This window comes from Eptatretus burgeri, chromosome 11 (assembly GCF_056783735.1).
Source record: "Eptatretus burgeri isolate ZD-2024b chromosome 11, Ebu_testis_v1, whole genome shotgun sequence".
Classification (NCBI taxonomy): domain Eukaryota; kingdom Metazoa; phylum Chordata; class Myxini; order Myxiniformes; family Myxinidae; genus Eptatretus; species Eptatretus burgeri.
Window position 1 is genome coordinate 20,318,988 of NC_140971.1, and position 18,500 is coordinate 20,337,487.

At 45.9% G+C, this 18,500-nt stretch overlaps 1 protein-coding gene across 1 annotated transcript in view; it reads right to left on the reverse strand.

Annotated features, from left to right (window-relative positions):
• Positions 1–18,500, reverse strand: part of DNAJA2 (DnaJ heat shock protein family (Hsp40) member A2) — a 48,482-nt gene that overhangs the window by 20,831 nt on the left and 9,151 nt on the right. Inside the window, exons 2-3 of the mRNA XM_085845446.1 lie at positions 4,611–4,676; positions 463–698 (exon numbers count right to left, since the gene is read on the reverse strand). Coding sequence (XP_085701572.1) covers positions 463–698; positions 4,611–4,676 — 302 coding nt within the window. The remainder of the gene's footprint in view (positions 1–462; positions 699–4,610; positions 4,677–18,500) is intronic.

Consider the following 18,500-nt stretch of genomic DNA (forward strand, 5'->3'; position numbering starts at 1 on the left):
GGATTATGATTAGCTCCGTGACTCTGGCCAACACAAACCAGAGAAACCATTTTGGCGTGGCTTTGATGGTAAATGCCGAGTGGAGGTTAAAATGGGTAATGAGACTGGCAGAATTAACAATTCCAATTCCAACAGATAATTTCATATTTGTGCAATTTTCTCAATTTTTCAGGAGTTTCAAGGAGTTTTAGAGACTTTCACAGACTGTGCCAAGCAAATACCCTACGAGTAATGTGCTCGTATCGTTGAAAAATTAAAAAATATATATTGGAAGGCCGACTTTGGCCATGTGCAAAAGGAAGTTTTTGTTGTTGTTGTTGTTGTTATTGTTATTGTCAGAAGTCATGGAAAAAGCCCACATGATATGACTGTCAAGGGCCTTTCTCAAAAGTTTTATTGTGTAGTGGAGTGCATGATTTGTCAAGGGTTCAAGTTATCAATAGAAAACACAAATGTTCTTACTTTAGAGGGTGCACCATATCCTCTCCTCGGCGGCGTCGATTGCTTCCTCCACGCGAGTGCATGCCACCACCGAGGAAGCCTCCAAAGAGACTGCTACCACCAAAGATGTGTGAGAAAATGTCATCCATGCTGGAGCTATCTCCACCCTCTCGCAGGCCTTTCTCCCCGAGGCGATTGTATATGTCACGCTTTTCTGGGTTCGACAATACCTCATAAGCAAAGTTCAGCTCCTTGAACTGGACCAGAGAAAATAACAACAACAAAAAAAAAAATCAACTTGTAATGTCAAGAAGCATCAATACCAAATGAAAATGCCTATGAACTAACAATTTTAGTTCATTATATTGTTTGAGATGACCAAACACATGAGGCAAGAACACTATCAAAATGGTACATTCAACACTGCAACTCCACATCTGTATCTTCAACTTGAACATAGCCTGGCATTAGCTTAGTGGTTAGAGTGGTGGCTTGGGATCCCAGGGTCCAAAGTTTGAGCCCCGTTGGCTGCTGAATTTAACACCAGTAGGCCGGGGGCCAGTGGTACCTACCTTGCACCCCCCCCCCCCGGCGACAATTTTTCACTGATACCGCAGTGTTCATATATATCCCAAGTATCAGAAAAAAGATGTTCCCAGAAAAATAACCCATTTGCACTCTGCTTTATTAAGCTGCTTCCATGGCAAACAATCAAAAATAGACGAATCTCAAAGATCGGCAAAATATAAACATAAAATCACAAAATTGGTGTCAAATTAAAGCTTATACATTTATGTTTTAAAATACATTTCGTTTATACTAATTAGATCATTTGCATATTAATTAAATTTGACTTAAAGACAAGAATTTTCATTTTCTTTCCTTGCAATTACCACACGTCAGTTGACAGATACAAGCCAGGTTGGCGAAAATGTTTTTATAATATTTGAATTTTTAAGTAGATTAATTAGCATAAAATACAAAGCACAATGAATCGTTCGAAAATCATGTTAAATAAAATTTATCATTGAAACTAATTACCTGGGCCTGATATTATACATAACTGCGACTAATGATGGTTGTGGTGTTTAAAGGACACATAACTCTTTTCTGTTTGGGTAAAAGTAGTGAAAATAGCTGTAAATGCATTGATATGCTAATTAGGTTCCGCCATTACGGAAATTTACATTTTTGTAAATATCTCACCTTCCGGTACATGGACATTTGTAAATGAGGAGCCTACACCTATGTTTGGAGGGTCAATGAATCAAGTGAACAGATTTCCTTTGTTGTCAGAGATGTTGAATAGTCTTTATGGATGATATGTTAATTATAATCCCCAATCACCAGTAAGGGGGATCATATTGTTATCGTTTTTTTGTGTGCATGTCTGTGTGTTGTCACTTTTCGCTTCCGTCGATGTAAATGTGAGGTTGTATGGCTCTATAGCCTGGAGGTGTAGGTATGCATGCTGTGATATCATAATCTACAGCTTGACATTGCTCCTTCTAGTTGTGATTGTATAATGCTTATTGTCATATACAACAATACATTGAATAACCAATTTGATTTGTTTCTTGCAGACATAGTGCGTTGATGGCCCAATTCGTTGCACGGAGATGAAACCTCAGAAGAGAAAGCAGGAACAGACTGATGTCAGTGCAAAAAAAAAGACATATGTATCCTGCATTGTGAGGGAGCAAAGACTGATGGATTCACCTATTTGTCAGACTTGATGCTTAAGTTGGAACAGTTCACTTGCATCATGTATGGCAAGAGTCGATTTTAGGAAGTGGATGAAGTCAGGGTGCTCATGATAAGGGAGAAGTGTGGGGACAAGCCTCTGGACACAAGCCACAATATTGACCTTGGGAAACAACCTGCATATAGAAAGTGCTTAGAGCAGCACATCCGAAGAGCTAATAAATATCAAGCAGCTATTTGGAAGCGTTCTCATATCGCAGATCCCAATATACCAGATGACCTGCAGGAACATGGCTGGACATACACAGATGAAATTATGGAGCCACTGTGGATATCAGGTGATTGGTTCACTGCAGGAGGCAGTGGAAGAAGACAGTGATGATGAGGATGATGACGAGCCATGCGAATGTGAAGATTGTGTGGACTCGGACATTGAATAGTATGATGGCCAATGAAGGACATAGCAAGCAAAGATCAGGCTCAGAATCTGCGAACTCAGGACACTTCTTCTATATATGACTGATAGTTAATTGAAACAGCATGATTATCAACTGGTCGAGATTGTCAAACTCAGATGTGTGCTACGAAGTTTGCTAAGACTCCAACAGATTGCAGATCATCTACTCATAGTTTTTGCCATTGTATCAATCTACTTCATAGTAGAGTGCACATGCAGGCGAACAATGTGAATATAAACCATTTGTCAGATCTGGTGTGTGGCTAGTCGGCTTTCAAACATCTGGTAACTCTGGAAGAAAGGGGATACAGTAAATATTATTAGATTAATGTTTTTATATCCGAATGCATTCAAAGTGTGAGATCTTCAATTACTGTACTCAGATGGACCATATGAATACATTTTTGCTGTGCATGCTCTCCTTTAGCCGCAACTAATTACACATCAGTTTAACTTTTGTGCCTACAGGATGGTCACTATTTACAGCCTCTGGTAGAGATACATTATGATACGACATCCACTCACCTTATTTACATACCACTGCATTTAAAAATATTTGATTTAACTTCAAGGCCCAATCTTATCAAAATATGTAGTCATGATGCTTACTTGAAACTCAAAACGGAGGACACATCGCTTCGTGCATTCTGTTCATAGGTAATAAAGATGTATAGGAAATTCATTGTTCTATGATTTTTGCATGTAATTAAGCTATCCAAACATTATTGTACATCTCTGACAACAAAGGAAATCTGTTCACTTTATTCCCCAACCCACCAAACATATGTGTAGATTCCTCATTTACAAATTTCCATGTACCAGGAGTTGAGATATTTACGAAAATGAGAATTTCCATAATGGCGGATCCTAATTAGCATATCAATGCATTTAAAATTATTTCCACTACTTTTACTCAAACAGAAAATAGTTATGTTTCCCTTAAACACCAACAGACATCATAAGTTGCAGTTATGAATTATATCAGGCCCAGGTAATTAATTCTATTGATTATTCTGATTTCGCATGATTTTCAAACGATTCATTGTGCTTTGTATTTTATGCTAATTAACCGAGTTAAAAAAATTCAAAAATTTTAATATATTTTTTTCCAACATGGCTTGTATCTGGCAACACTTCGGTAATGTTTTTTTGATTAAAAAAAAACTGACGTGTGGTAATTACAAGGAAAGAAAATGGAAATGCTTGCATTTTTGTGGGAATTATTGTCTTTAAGTCAAATTTAATTAATATAAAAATCAGCCAATTAGCATAAACAAAATATATATTTATTATGTAAATGTATAAGCTTTAATTTGACACCAATTTTGTGATTTTATGTTTATATTTGACAGAGATATTGACATTTTTCCGATCTTTGTGAGATTCATCTATTTTTGATTGGTTGCCATGGAAACGGCTTGATAAAGCGTAGTGCAAATGAGTTGTTTTTGTGGGAACATCTTTTTTCTGATACTTGGGATATATATGAACACTGTGGTATCAGTGAAAAATTGTCGCAGGGGGGGGTGCAAGTAGGTCCCACTGGCCCCCGGCCTCCAGGGGGTTAACTCAGCCTGCCATCCTTCCGAGGTCGGTGAAATGAGCACTCGTGTACTGGTAATAGGGGCACTGCATCAGCGGCATAGCCACGCCCATAAACAATGATGCAACCAGCAGCCAAAAAGACAGCACATGAAGGAACTTGCACATTGTGCTCCACAGGAAAAAGCACAATCCTGAAATATTTATGCACTTTAAAGGAAATGTTAAAGTGTTTCAGAAAATGAGTGTGTGTGTGTGTGTGTGTGTGTGTGTGTGTGTGTGTGTGTGTGTGTGTGTGTGTGTGTGTGTGTGTGTGTGTGTGTGTGTGTGTGTGTGTGTGTGTGTGTGTGTGTGTGTGTGTGTGTGTGTGTGTGTGTGTGCATGCTTGTTCAGGGGGCTAAATTAAGCTATTTGTGTACCAATGACTGAAACAGTGCCACTGAAAAGAAAGCAAATAAAATCTCACCTTCTCTGCTGCTGTAGCATTGGGATTCTTATCAGGGTGGCATTCCTTGGCTAAACGTCGAAAAGCCTGAGATAGATTGGGATAAGAAGGTGGGAGAGAAGAGGGTTGGGGGAGAGGGGGGGGCGCAAGCCGTCCAAGTGAGATGCAATATGAAAGACAAAGTGTCCAATTATGTTGATCATGTCGAAGATTAAACAGTACTGCGAGCTCATTTTCAACATTCGGTAATTTTTACTCTCCACAAGATCCTGAGTTCACAAGGCCCATTCCCAATTTAAAATAATTTCAAAGCAGAAATGAAATTCTTGGTCAGTCATTTCAAGCTTGAAGTCCAGCATGGAACAGACAATTTCCAGTGAGCCAAGAGATCACATAAGGTTATCCAATATTAAAGCAGTCTGGAATATGAAGCCATGGAGGTGCATGAGTTTTGGCCTGAACGTTTGCTCGTTGCCAAAAACAAATGTTCCAAAACACAAGTGCGACTTCACACACTTCCCTGGTAACAACGCTCAGGTGTTGCGGTGCATAGTTGTGCGGAACAAAACCCATCTCCTTCCCTTTTCTTGCTTTCCAATAAGGAACGATTCCAAATGTGGCTTATAAGAATAACATACACAAGCATAAAAGGGACAGAAATGGACTTCTTCGGCCTTGTATAGCTTCATGATGGTGCCTGTAGGAAATGAATGTTGCGCTGAAGGTATCAGGTACTTTGTCATAATTTTTCAGAAGCTTTAAATACTGCTACATTTCAGCGAGTCAATAAAGGCCTTCATAGCACCGGGACAACAGTGTAGTTTTAGTACATTTTACTTGTGTTAAAGTCACTGTGCTGGGGAAATTTGTCCAGTTTGCTTTTGTGCCCCGGTCATGGAGATCGACATTGAACACCGGTCTTGGAGAATATCCACCTTCCTCGATTATCCTCTTGAGAGTGTTGGGAGAATTCAGGGATGTAACTGTGTCTGCACTCGCAGCCTCTCTAATCACAGAAATGTTGTGAAGGTCAGCATGCTCCTTGAACCTCCAGAACCAGCCTGTGATCACCTTAAACTCCTCTGCATCACTCAACGCACCCTTGCTTTCCTTTAAGTCATGCGAGAGTGAGTTGGCTTTCTCGCAAACTCATAGGAATATTTTGCTGATTTTGATCTTCCATCCAAACGGTTAACATGTGTTCCTTTGTCTCCATTATAGGGTCTCTACCCCCTTCGTAATACATAATGCACTTTCTTGCGTAACACTCTGCGGTCTGCACACTTTGTTTTAATTACCTTGCGCAAACAAAGTGAAAAGCGGGGTGAAGCAATTGGTTCACTCTTGCCTGCCTAGAAACATCAGTTTATGATCTACATACAAACTAATTTCAATTGAATATGATATTTTAAACACGAATCAGAACATGAATTGGAAACCAAAACGGAAGTTCAGCAGTACTTTAGCTCTGAATTCATCCCGATCACACATGTGCAGAGAGGAGTGAGATTTATTTCGTATTTATTTATTTTTAGTCGGTCTGCCTGTCTGACAGTCAAACAAAATTGAAAATCATTCCAAACATGAAGCTTACTGTTTTTGGGGAAGTCATAAAGGACAAAGAAGAGGCACGAATAACTAATTTAACATGTTAAATAAGGTTGTGTGAAAGCCGTTTTATCAACGACAGTAAATTTGGAAGAAAAAAAAAAATCCACAACCTCAACAGCAAACACACACGAGACTGGGAGATAAAGCAATGCAGCATCCAAGTGCTTGCCATGTTGTCGGTTCTCTTCTGGCACGTGACGCGATGTCGCTTCGACAATGGCAGACAGCGCAGGAGTGCACTATTTAGAAATTTCACAAGGCGCACGACAGTACACTATACTTAAAAGTTTCAAACGACGTTATATCAGACTCGCCGTAAATCGGCGACTTACTGCAATCATATTCTTGCATATCTGGAACCAGGTAAGACCAGGTGAGTGAGAATGGGTTGAGATTTTGCTGAGCACATTGGCTGGCGTGAATAGCCATTACAGAACTAAAGACTTCTTGGGGTGGAAGAGCGCAGTCATTTGGGCTGGAAAAGGAAGGATTGGTCAGCGAACCAACACCAGGGGATCTGGTAGAATTTGGTGAAGGACTGCCACAGGTATTGTGGACATCGATTGGCGAGGGAAGAGGCGTTTAGCTCCAGCGTGCGTTGGTGACCCGCTAAAAGAGTGGAGCCGTGTATGTCACAATATTGTTACATTTATGGGGTACATAGTGATCAAATATATAGCCGAAGCATGGTCCATGTTCCGGCGGTTCAGGAGACCATTTCACCTGTTTCAAGAATTTAGTTTGCAGGTGAAGTTGTCTTGTTACTTTACACCGTTGGAAGGTAGTGTTGTTTGCTGTGGAGATTATCTCGGTTCAGGACATTGCATGATGTCATTTCTGTCCGAGCTGACGAGGCCCAGGTTAGGTGGAGAAACGGTACCCTCAAGAGGGTAATTTACGAGGTCAACACCAGTGCATTTGGCATTACATCACTACCTTCTCTCAGTCACTTCCTCTGGCGTTCACGGGGGCTGGAGGGCACGACATCATTGCACGAGTGATCAATATTGTGAGGTGGGGCAGGGTCCGAGGACAACTATCCTGCTACTGTAGCAACGCAGCTCACCAATGGTCTCTCCCCCCCTTACCAGATAATTTAATACTTCCAAACAAAAATCCAATATAAATGGCGACGTCCGACAGTGGACATCACCTGCTCCAGCTCATCAGCTGAGCCATTTTCCAAATTTCAATTCTACCATAAGCAAGATGGAACTTTCAAAATGACGTATCAATGCAAGGAAGGCCTTTCGTGCAGGTGCTGACTGTATGCATGCGTTTTCAATGATTCACTTCCTTGAATCGGGGCACTTTTAGCCTTCCGTCGCTCGGTCGAAATCTGCAAGTCAAATCGAAATCTTTTAAAAATAATTTTCAGCATTTAAATGAAAGAATGACAATTTCAAAATGGTTAATCATAATAGTTGTGTTCCTGAATGCAAATCAGACTCGCTAATCACTAGAATATAAGAAAATACGAGAAATATCCGTGGATGAGTGGTGTCGAGTTGCTTCCATTTCCCATGAGGGAAGTCTGCTTGGTCCATTTGGATCTCACGTAAATATAACTCGCACAAGCTTTGTGCATCGTCATATCGTTAAGATGTCCTTTGTCGAAGAGTTGGTAACCATTACTGTGTTGTTAATGACGTACATCATTGCTTTCAATTGCAGACGTAAATTAAATTAATCATCCATTTTAATCAACAATCCTTATCTCGCACGCATAAAATATTTCAGCGTGCTCTCATGGCCCGCTGTTGCGAGGGGTTTCTTCACATTGGCACAAAGTATTCTGGGACTGATCCTCATTTTGAAAGTCCCATTTTGTTCGGATACCCTTCAGAGTACATATGGAGTCACCTTTGACTGTCTGGAACATTCACATATATTTTGCCTGCAGCCACAATTGGGCATCCAGGCATTTAAATTGGAATTGGAGGGACTTGATCACCAGGTTGAATTCCAAAACAAGGGGACATCTTGGCCAGCCACAAGAGTGGGGGTGGAGGAGTGGGGGCAGAATTGACCCATTAGGATGAAACCTGAGCTGTGGGGGTGGGGGGGAGGAGTGGGGGCAGAATTGACCCATCAGGTTGAAACCTGAGCTAACTCCACTTCCACAAAAAACCCTCTTAACTCCGACTCCACCTGAAACCTCTCGCCTCGACAACCACCGCATCTCCCTCTCTCTTTTAAAGATATATATATATATATATATATATATATATATACATATACATATACATATACATATACATATATATATATATATATATATATATATATATTATAATACCAAGCTTGCACACTAACAACTCGGCTCGCCGTCACACGATCCCTATTAAATTGCTGTGGCACTTCGTGCACATACCGACAATGTTTGGGAAGTCTTGGCATTCCATAGTACCACTTGCATTTTGCACAATGCGTATTTTTGTCATTCCCCATGTACGGTCTGTCGTCTGCTACCAGCTGTGTTGTACTGCTATCCCATGCATGTGCACAGGTATCGCTAATATATATATATATATATATATATATATATATATATATATATATATATATATATATATATATATATATATATATATATATATATATATATATATATTGTTGCGTATCTGGAAGCCTCGAGCACTCAACATACAGGTCCTAGAGAACAGTTATATCGGTAAGTATGTGTCTTTAGTTAGGGTCCCCGTCCCTCGTTCAATGGGGGAATAAATGTACTTGCGCTGTGAGTTACTTTGATAGTCAGGGTTTTCTCTCATTTTTACACCCCTCATAACTACGACAACATTAGCATCACCTTCACCTCGCTCTGGCCGATGCCATTGCCTATGTGCGTGTCAGCACGTATGTGGGCGGAGCCCACACAGGATAATGTTCCTCTGGCTGTTTGGTGGGCAGAGCCCACGCAGAATAATGTTCCTCTGCCAGTTTGGTGGGCGGAGTTCAAGGAGGAGCCTCGCGGCGGCCCCCGACCAATCAGCGTGCTACGGGTGGGGTGACCACTGTTCAGCCAATCAGATCCCGCGACAGAGAGAAAGGGGTCCGCATGACGTCACCATGCCCCTGGGCCAATCGACGGACTTGCCGCTCGTTTTGGCCAGTGACAGGGTGACGAGCGATTCTGCGCACCAAAACTGTCCAGTAAGGGAGAGCGGGGAGGGCGGAGGCATCCCCCCACCCCCCGGAGACAGGGTGAATAAGGGTGCGGCGCGTTCAGACAGGAAGGGCTGGTGAGAGCTTGAGAGATCCTGGGAAGAAGATCGAGAGAGCTTGAGAGATCCTGCCGGGACAAGAACCGGAAGGGATGCGCGCCATCCCTCTGAAGAATACAGAGGAGAGGTTTGGTTGCCAGGACGAGTGCCGAGCGGAGCTGAGGAGGCTGATCGCAGCTCGCCGATGTCTGGATTCTGCTCGTCTCTCGCTGGTGCATGGTTCGAATCAGCTCGAAGACCACACGAGGTGGACAGGTCCGAGGCAGGCTCTGGTCTTCAGCTCACATTTCCCCTCTGAGCTGGAGGCCTCAATAAAGGCTGTGGCCACAGTTTCTTGTTTGTGCGTGTGTGCGTTTGTGGCCCCAGTCGAGTAAGTAGGAATTGTACAAGTGCTCTTGGCTGTACATACGTGCTTCTCTATTATTCGGAGAACTCTGCTTCTTGCGTGCCCCCCCCGCCCCATTATAAATAAACCTATGTGTTAAATGTATCAGTTCCTGTTTGTGTTTCTTTTATTGGTTTAACAATTAGCGTGTTGGAGAATGAGCTAGGCGGTTGTTGCGGCCGTAAGGGGACATTTGACCGACGGTTCTCGGTGATCTTCCGCTCGGGTCGCACACGGTTCGAGCACGCTAGCGGCTCGTTCTGTACGAGCCCTGTCCAGGGTGAATTTCCCCGGTAGTTTGAACGACATGAGTATTTAGGTCAATTGAAATTGGCAATCGACCCTACCCCACGTGGTCGACCTATTGGCGAACTTCGGTCCGATAAGGAACCCGTCGGCTCCGGAGTTATCCGGGGTGACGACATAAATTCCAGATGTTCGGTGGAGCCGACTCTACTGCTCAATCTCGCGGTCGTGCTCATCGCTGATACCCAGCCCTGCAACAATATATTGTTGTGGTTACCAAATTCGCAAACCACCATTCAGGTCCCTTAGGTGAGATATCTCCGTAAGTATATGTGTAGTTAGGCCCAAACCCGTTGTCTAGTGGGAATACAAGTCATTTATGCGTGCTGCGACTCTTCAGGATAGCCGTTTTTCTTTTGCTATCTTTATTTTGGACCAACCGCCATGATTACCACCACCAACCACAACATCAACCACCCACCGCGGCGCCGCTTCACGTCACACCTCGCAACCGTCGCATCGCCACCGTTCTTGCGCCGCTTGTGGGTACCGGTGTTGGACTCGTGCAGGGCGCGCGCCGAACAGTGTGTACAAAACCACGGATTTTCCGCTCCGAAAACGGATCAAAAACGACACACGCCCACTTTTGTGCCGTCCAATCGGTGAGCGAGGGGCGATTTGGCCCCGCCTCCAGGGCGTTGGAGGGCGATCGCTATATGCAAATTTATGGATCAAAATGCATTCACGCCCACTTTTTCTCGGGCCAATGGGGAGCGAGGTGAAAGGTCGAAGGCAGGGGGTCAAAGATGAGAGAGCGAAGCCACGGGGCTTATATAAGCGACCGCGTTCGTCAAGTCAAGAGAGTTAGGACTTCGCAGTCGGTGGAGTTGGGAAGAAGAAGCAAGAAGGAGTTGGTCGTCGTCGTCATCGTCGTGTGCGTTGGAGTCGGAGCAAAGAGGACGGAGCTGTGGAGAGGCGGCGAGGGCAGACGAGGGGGTGCTCGCGTCGTGCCGGGAGCTGCACACCAGGGAGGCCGATGGCGCGACCTGGCCGAGGTGGAGACGCTCGTCGCGGGACTCGAGGCAGAGTAGAAATCCTCCTTTCCCCCGAGCATCAGCAACCCCCTCCTGTTTCCCCCCGCGCTGAGATAGTGCGACTAAGGGGGCCCCTTTCCCACCCCCTTCCAGACACTGTCCGCGAGGCCCGCGGAGTTGAGGCACCATCGCCGCTCCGCGTCTCATCACCAGACGGGTAGGCCCGACCCGGTCTCGGCCTCAGGCCCGCCTCATCCTTGAGGGTTCTCTGTTCTTTTTCTTGGTTTTGGATATGTGTTGTCGGCGCCGTCTGTGAAGTAAAATTGTATAAGTGTTGCCATGTGCTCGCGTAATCGGTATTAGATCTGCATTGTCGCATTTGCTTTTTGTGTAAAATTGCATTGTGTTTCTTTTCCTTTTCTATGTGCTTTTGGTGGAATTGAATATGTGTGCTTTCCGTTCATCGGAATAAATGTGCTTTGTGTTGAACTGTTTCCCGCTTCGCTTCGTCATTTCTTTCATTGAATCCTCATCTTGCTTCACGTAAAGGGTTGGTAGTGGGCTGAATACGCCCGATAATTAATCGAACCGTCGAGGTCGACGAATAACACCGCTCGGTTATCCCGATAGTACGGAACGGGTCGCTTAAGTGGCCCGTGTCCGAAGTCGACCTGCGGCGAGGTGCGATCGCCCGGTCTACCCTCCGTGTGGGTACTTAGGTAGGTCGAATTTGGCGAGCAACCCTATCCCACGCGGGGGCTGATTGGCTCGATCGCGGTGAGACCGAAAGGTCCACCCGTGACTGGTTCCCGGCGTTAGTCCGAGAGGGTCACGACTGGATTGTCCGTCCGGTGGGCGACGTGCCGCGATTCGAGTTACGTGGCCGTCCGCACGCCGGCGGGCGCGAATCCGTAACAATATGTATGTATATATATATATATATATATATATATATATATATATATATATATATATATATATATATATATATATATATATATATATATATATATATATATATATATATATATATATATATATATATATATATATATATATATATCTTCTTCTCCTTTCGGCTGCTCCCGTTAGGGGTCGCCACAGCGGATCATCCGATCCGCATAGTGATTTGGCACATGTTTTACGCCGGATGCCCTTCCTGACACAACCCTGGTCGCCTCTTACGACACAGGGATATGGTACACCTATTTTAACCGGGGTATACACCGGCCCAGTATACTGGTACTCATTTCGCCGACCTCAGAAGGATGACAGGCTGAGTCAACCCCCTGGTGTATTAATTCAGTGGCCCAACGGTGCTTGAACTCAGGACCTTTTGGATCCCAAGCCGCTGCCCTAACCACTGCGCCAACACACCAGGCTATATATATATATATATATATACATATACATATATATATATATATATATATATATATACATATATATATATATATATATATATATATACATATATATATATATATATACATATATATTGTTGCAAATTCGCGCCCGCCAGCGTGCGATCAGCCGCATGACTCGAATGGCGGCCGCCTCGCCTACCGGAACGGACAATTCTGTCGTGACCCTCTCGGAACAACGCCGGGAGCTAGTCACGGGTGGGGGTTCAACCCCACCACCACCATGCCAATTGCCCACCCGCGCAGGATAGGGTTGCTCGCCAAATTCGATCTACCGAAGTACCTGCGCGGATGGTCGACCGGGCGATCGTACCTCGCCGCAGGCCGACTCCGGACACGAACCGCTTAAGCGGTCCGTTCCGTGCTATCGGGATAACCGAACGGTGTTATCGTCGGCCTCGACGGTTCCGATTAATTATCGGGCATTTTAAGCCCACTACGAACCCTTTACGTGAAGCCGGATGGAGGGTCAATAAAGAAAAGACGAAGCGAAACGGGAAAACAGTTCACACAATGCACATTTATTACGCGACACACGGAGAGCACACAGAAACAGCCAAACTGCACGCACATATATATATATATATATATATATATATATATATATATATATATATATATATATATATATATATATATATATATATATATATATATATATATATATATATATATGACGCAGAACCAAAAACAAAAGAAACAATGACGCAGAGTTACTACCGAATAGGCGCACACACGGCAACACTTATACAGTTCTACTTTACAAGACACGGCGCCAACACACATTTACTCAAAAGCAAAGGAAAGAAGCCACCCTCATAGACAAGGGGGCAGACGGGCCTGTAGGCCAATATGTGCGCGGGACCTGAAGGGTCCTGCCGCATCCTCGTGACGCGACGAGCGATCTCCCACCGCGACCTCGTCGCCGTCCTTCTCGCCTCGGACCCGAGCTCCTTGGCCTCTTCCCACAACTCTCCTCAGCCGACTGCAGAACCCAACTCGATGGGTTCGCCACCCGACTCCACTCTCTGCCACAGCCACACTCTGCTCTCCAACCAAAAACTGACTCTGCCACGATTCGCCTTGCGCTCGCCGTTTTATAGGCCGGCAGGAGAAAGCAATATGCAAATTTCCAGATCAGGATGACCTCAGAGGCGGAGCCACGCTCGCCAATTGGACGGAGGAAAAGTGGGCGTGAACCTCCCCTGATCCTAGAATTTGCATATATGGATTTCACACAGACGCGCCTGGAGGCGGGGCTAAGCTGCTCCGCGCTTGCTAATTGGATGGATCAGAATTTGGCGTGTTGCGTTCTTGATCCGAATTCTCCCTCGGAAAGGCCGCGATTTGCACTCGCGGCTCGGTGCGTATCTTGAACGAGCCCAAGACAGCCCAACGCTCAGTGTTCACAGGTGGTGCGGGAATGGCCGTAGAAGGAGAGAGGTGAGGGTGGTGGAGGGTTTTTGTTGGTGGTTTGATGGTTATGGCGGTTGAGACGTGGTTGGTTCAAAATAAAGATAGAACAGAAAAACGGCCATCTCAAAGCGTCGCAGCCCGATTGAATCACATGAATTCCCTCGAAACAACGGGTTTGGGGCTAACTACACATGTACTTAGAGTTATCTCACCTACGGGCCCTGAATGGTGGTTTGCGAATTTCCACAGCCGTAACTATATATATTGTTGTTGTTGACCAAATTCGCAAACCACCATTCAGGTCCCTTAGGTGAGATATCTCGGTAAGTATATGTGTAGTTAGGCCCAAACCCGTTGTCTAGAGGGGATAAATGTCATTCAAGAGGGCTGCGACTCTTCAGGATAGCCGTTTTTCTTTTACTATCTTTATTTTGGACCAACCGCCATTATTACCACCACCAACCACGTCTCAACAGCCATCACAACAACAACCACCAACCACAACGCCGCTTCACCACAACCGCCACGACCTTTACCGTCACAACTCGCCACCATCGCATCACCGTCATCTCGCGCCACTCGTGGGCACCGATGCTGGACTCGTGTAGAGCGCGCACCGAGCAGCGTGTTCAAAAGCATCGCGGACTTTCCGCAGAAAAACGGATCAAAAACGACTCACGCCCACTTTTGTTCCGTCCAATCGGTGAGCGAGGGGCGATTTGGCCCCACCTCCAGGGCGTTGGAGGGCGGTCGCTATATGCAAATTCATGGATCAAAAAGCATTCACGCCCACTTTTCCTCGGGCCAATGGGGAGCCAGCAAGAGAGGTGAAAGGTCGGAGGCAGAGGGTCAAAGATGAAGGAGCGAAGCCACGGGGCTTATAAAAACGACTGCGTTCGTCAGACAAGTTCAGTTCAGTTCGCAGGAGGAAGAGTTGAGTTGGAAGCGGAGGAAGAGTGGAGTTCGGAGAAGCAGAGTGCAGTTGGGAGTTCGCGGAGTCGGAGTGAAGAGGACGGAGCTGTGGAGAGGCGGCGGCGGCGAAGGCGGACGAGGGGGTGCTCGCGTCGGATTCGGGGAACTGCGGAGAGAAAGGCCGGCGGCGCGACCGAGGTCGTGGTGGAGACGCTCGTCGCGGGACTCGCGATTTTGTGAAATCCTCCTTTCCCCGAGCATCAGCAACCCCCTCCTGTTTCCCCCCGCGCTGAGATAGTGCGACAAAAGGGGGCCCCCTTCCCACCCCCTACCAGACACTGTCCGCGAGGCCCGCGGAGTTGAGGCACCACCGCCGCTCCGCGTCTCATCATCAGACGGGTAGGCCCGACACGGTCTCGGCCCCAGGCCCGCCTACCCCCTCATCCTGGAGGGTGGTCCTCTTTTCTTTTGCTTTGGGAATATGTGTTGTCGGCGCCGTCTGTGAAGTAAAATTGTATAAGTGTTGCCGTGTGCTCGCGTAGTCGGTATTAGATCTGCATTGTCGCATTTGCTTTTTGTCTTCTTCTTTTCTATGTGCTTTTGGTGGAATTGTATATGTGTGCTTCCCGTGTGCCGCGAAATAAATGTGCTTATTATTGAACTGTTTTCCCGCTTCGCTTCGTCATTTCTTTCATTGAATCCTCATCTTGCTTCACGTAAAGGGTTGGTCGTGGGTTAAGACGCCCGATAATTAATCGAACCGTCGAGGTCGACGAATAACACCGCTCGGTTATCCCGATAGTACGGAACGGGTCGCTTAAGTGGCCCGTGTCCGAAGTCGACCTGCGGCGAGGTGCGATCGCCCGGTCTACCCTCCGTGTGGGTACTTAGGTAGGTCGAATTTGGCGAGCAACCCTATCCCACGCGGGGGCCGATTGGCTCGATCGCGGTGAGACCGAAAGGTCCACCCATGACTGGTTCCCGGCGTTAGTCCGAGAGGGTCACGACTGGATTGTCCGTCCGGTGGGCGACGTGCCGCGATTCGAGTTACGTGGCCGTTCGCACGCCGGCGGGCGCGAATCCACAACAATATATATATATACACACACACACACACACACACACACACACACACACACACACACACACACACACACACACACACACACACACACACACACACACACACACACACACACACACACACACACACACACAGTAATCCCCCGTTTCTCACGGGAGTTACGTTCCAAACCCTCCCGCGGTAAGTGAAAATCCGCGATGAATGGACGCCTCCACAAAACACGTTTTAAACACATTTTAATCTCAATTAAACACATATAGAAAACATTTGAAGCATAAAATGCTTACTGTAAACTCAGTAACGTTGCAAAACATTGTGATGGGCAGTTGCTGGCATTGTTTCTTCATGGTGGTGAGGAGAGTTTTCGCCATTGTTGCTAAGCGTTCAAGTGAGAGGCCTTCGTCGTCGTGCTCCTGCGATGGATCAGATTGTTTCTCCTCCTCCTCCTCGCATGCAGACTTCGTAAGCTCAGCCAAATCCTCGTCCGTTAATGGGTCAGAGTTGGTTTCGATGAGGTTATTCACTTCGTCGTGCGTCATGTCGTTGAGTGCTCCTCCTAGAATCTTCGCCAGCTTGACGGCCTTTTCGATTGCCGAATGGTGAATTTCGTCTGGAGAAAAGGTCTTGTATTCGTGTACGCATTCTGGCCACAGCTTCTTCCAACAGGCGTTTAAGGTTTCTTTTTTCATTTCTTGTAGAGCCTTCTGAATTATTTGGAGACACGTTGCTGTCGTGAAATCACGCCAATATGCCCTCAGAGAAAAATTGTCGTCGGAATCCATGGCCTCCACGGGGAGCTGCAGCGCGTTGCGAATGTAAAGCGCTGATGTTGGCTTCATCCTTCTTGATGTAGCGTATGGTCGATTCATTCAAACCGTAATGGTGCCCAACCGCGGCAAACGTTTTTCCTTTCGGCGGCATCGTAGGGCTTGGAGAAAAAAAACGTAGAAAATATCTGTGTCGTTCACAAGCGAAACACTCAAGACAGCGAGAGTGCGTCTCGTGGGCAGCAGCCAATCAGCGCCAAGGAGAAATGAATGGCGCGCTCTCTGTCTTTGTCTCATGCGTTGTGTCGACAAACATACAAAAATTTTTTTGTTTGTTTTATTATGAAGATACATTCGAGCGCCACGCGTTATAATTTATTGCTTAAATAATTTATATTTTATATATTATTACCGCGATGTACCGGGGGAATCCGCAGAAAAAATTAGTTACGTTCTAAGGGAAAACCCGCGATGAACCGGGGTCGCGATAGGTAAACTGCGATGAAGCGGGGGTTGACTGTATATATATATATATATATATATATATATATATACATATACATATACATACATATACACACACACATACATACATATACACACACACATACACACATACATCCTGTATATATTGTTACGTTTGAGGGGGGGGTATGCATTCAAAGGGTAATTAGGATGTTTAATTAGGTATGCCATGCTGTTCGAGTTTACCAGGATCTCGATGTAATAAGTAGCAATTCAGTGGTGATAAGTTGTCTAGTAAATGTTCATTTCTTCAAGGGGGGAGATGATAATTGTCACGTAATTAGATAGGGACACGGGATAGGGTAAGTGTGTCTGCGTAAACCCCTTTTGGTATTCTCTGAAGACTGGCCGTGACGTCACAGGACAGTGCAGCGGATGGCTCCGCCCAGTGATCACGATTGGCGGAAGGCGATGGCGGTGGGCCAATAAACTGCTCGATTGGAAGTGACGAGGACCAAGGATAAAAAGGTTCTGTTCGGGGTCGAAAAGGGAGAGGAAGAAGATTACAATCAGAACGATCGTGTTTTTTTGGTGTGGTTCCCTGTGGCGGCAGAGAGAGCGTCCTTGTTGTTGTGCTGAGTCGATCGTGTTCTTGATCGTGTCTTGGAGCCTTGCCGAGCCTCGTGCCTCACCTTGGTTGGCTCTGGGGTTCTGCTGATTCGGAGTACGGGGTCGAACGGCGGGCGGACCTGCCTTCCTCTCCTGCTCGCAAACTTGGCGCCAGAACTGGTTCCCTGGTGGCTGTGAGCGGACTTGGGCCAAGACCAGGAGGTCGACAGCACCACGGTTTCTCCTGCCCCCCTGACGAGAGCAAGGCCAGCTCGTCCGACGCCGATCCAGGGACAGTTGCGTCCACACCACGGTCCAGCCTGCCCACCAGAAATAGCTACGTTGTGTGTGCGTGTGCGTGCGTGTGCGTGCGTGTGTGCGTGTGTGCGTGTGTGTGTGTGTGTGCTTGGCGCCTTAGAGGGATTGAGAACTGTATATTCATTGGAATTGTCTGTGTTTTTCCCCACGCCCGATCCCACACCATCCCGTCGAATCGCCCCGGATCCCTCTTCTTGCCGAGTCTTGTTATTTCTGGTAATAATAAAAACAAATAAACATCATCAACTCAGTGAAAAGTGACTCGTGCCACCTTCCTCGTCCCGTTTGCGGTAGAGCGATTAGAACCGCCATGTTTGGGTTATAAACAAATAAACCGCCTCCATCGTTTCGGCTCATTCTACGTTGGCGGGACTGTTCAAGTCCCGTGGACGTCACAATATATAGATATATCC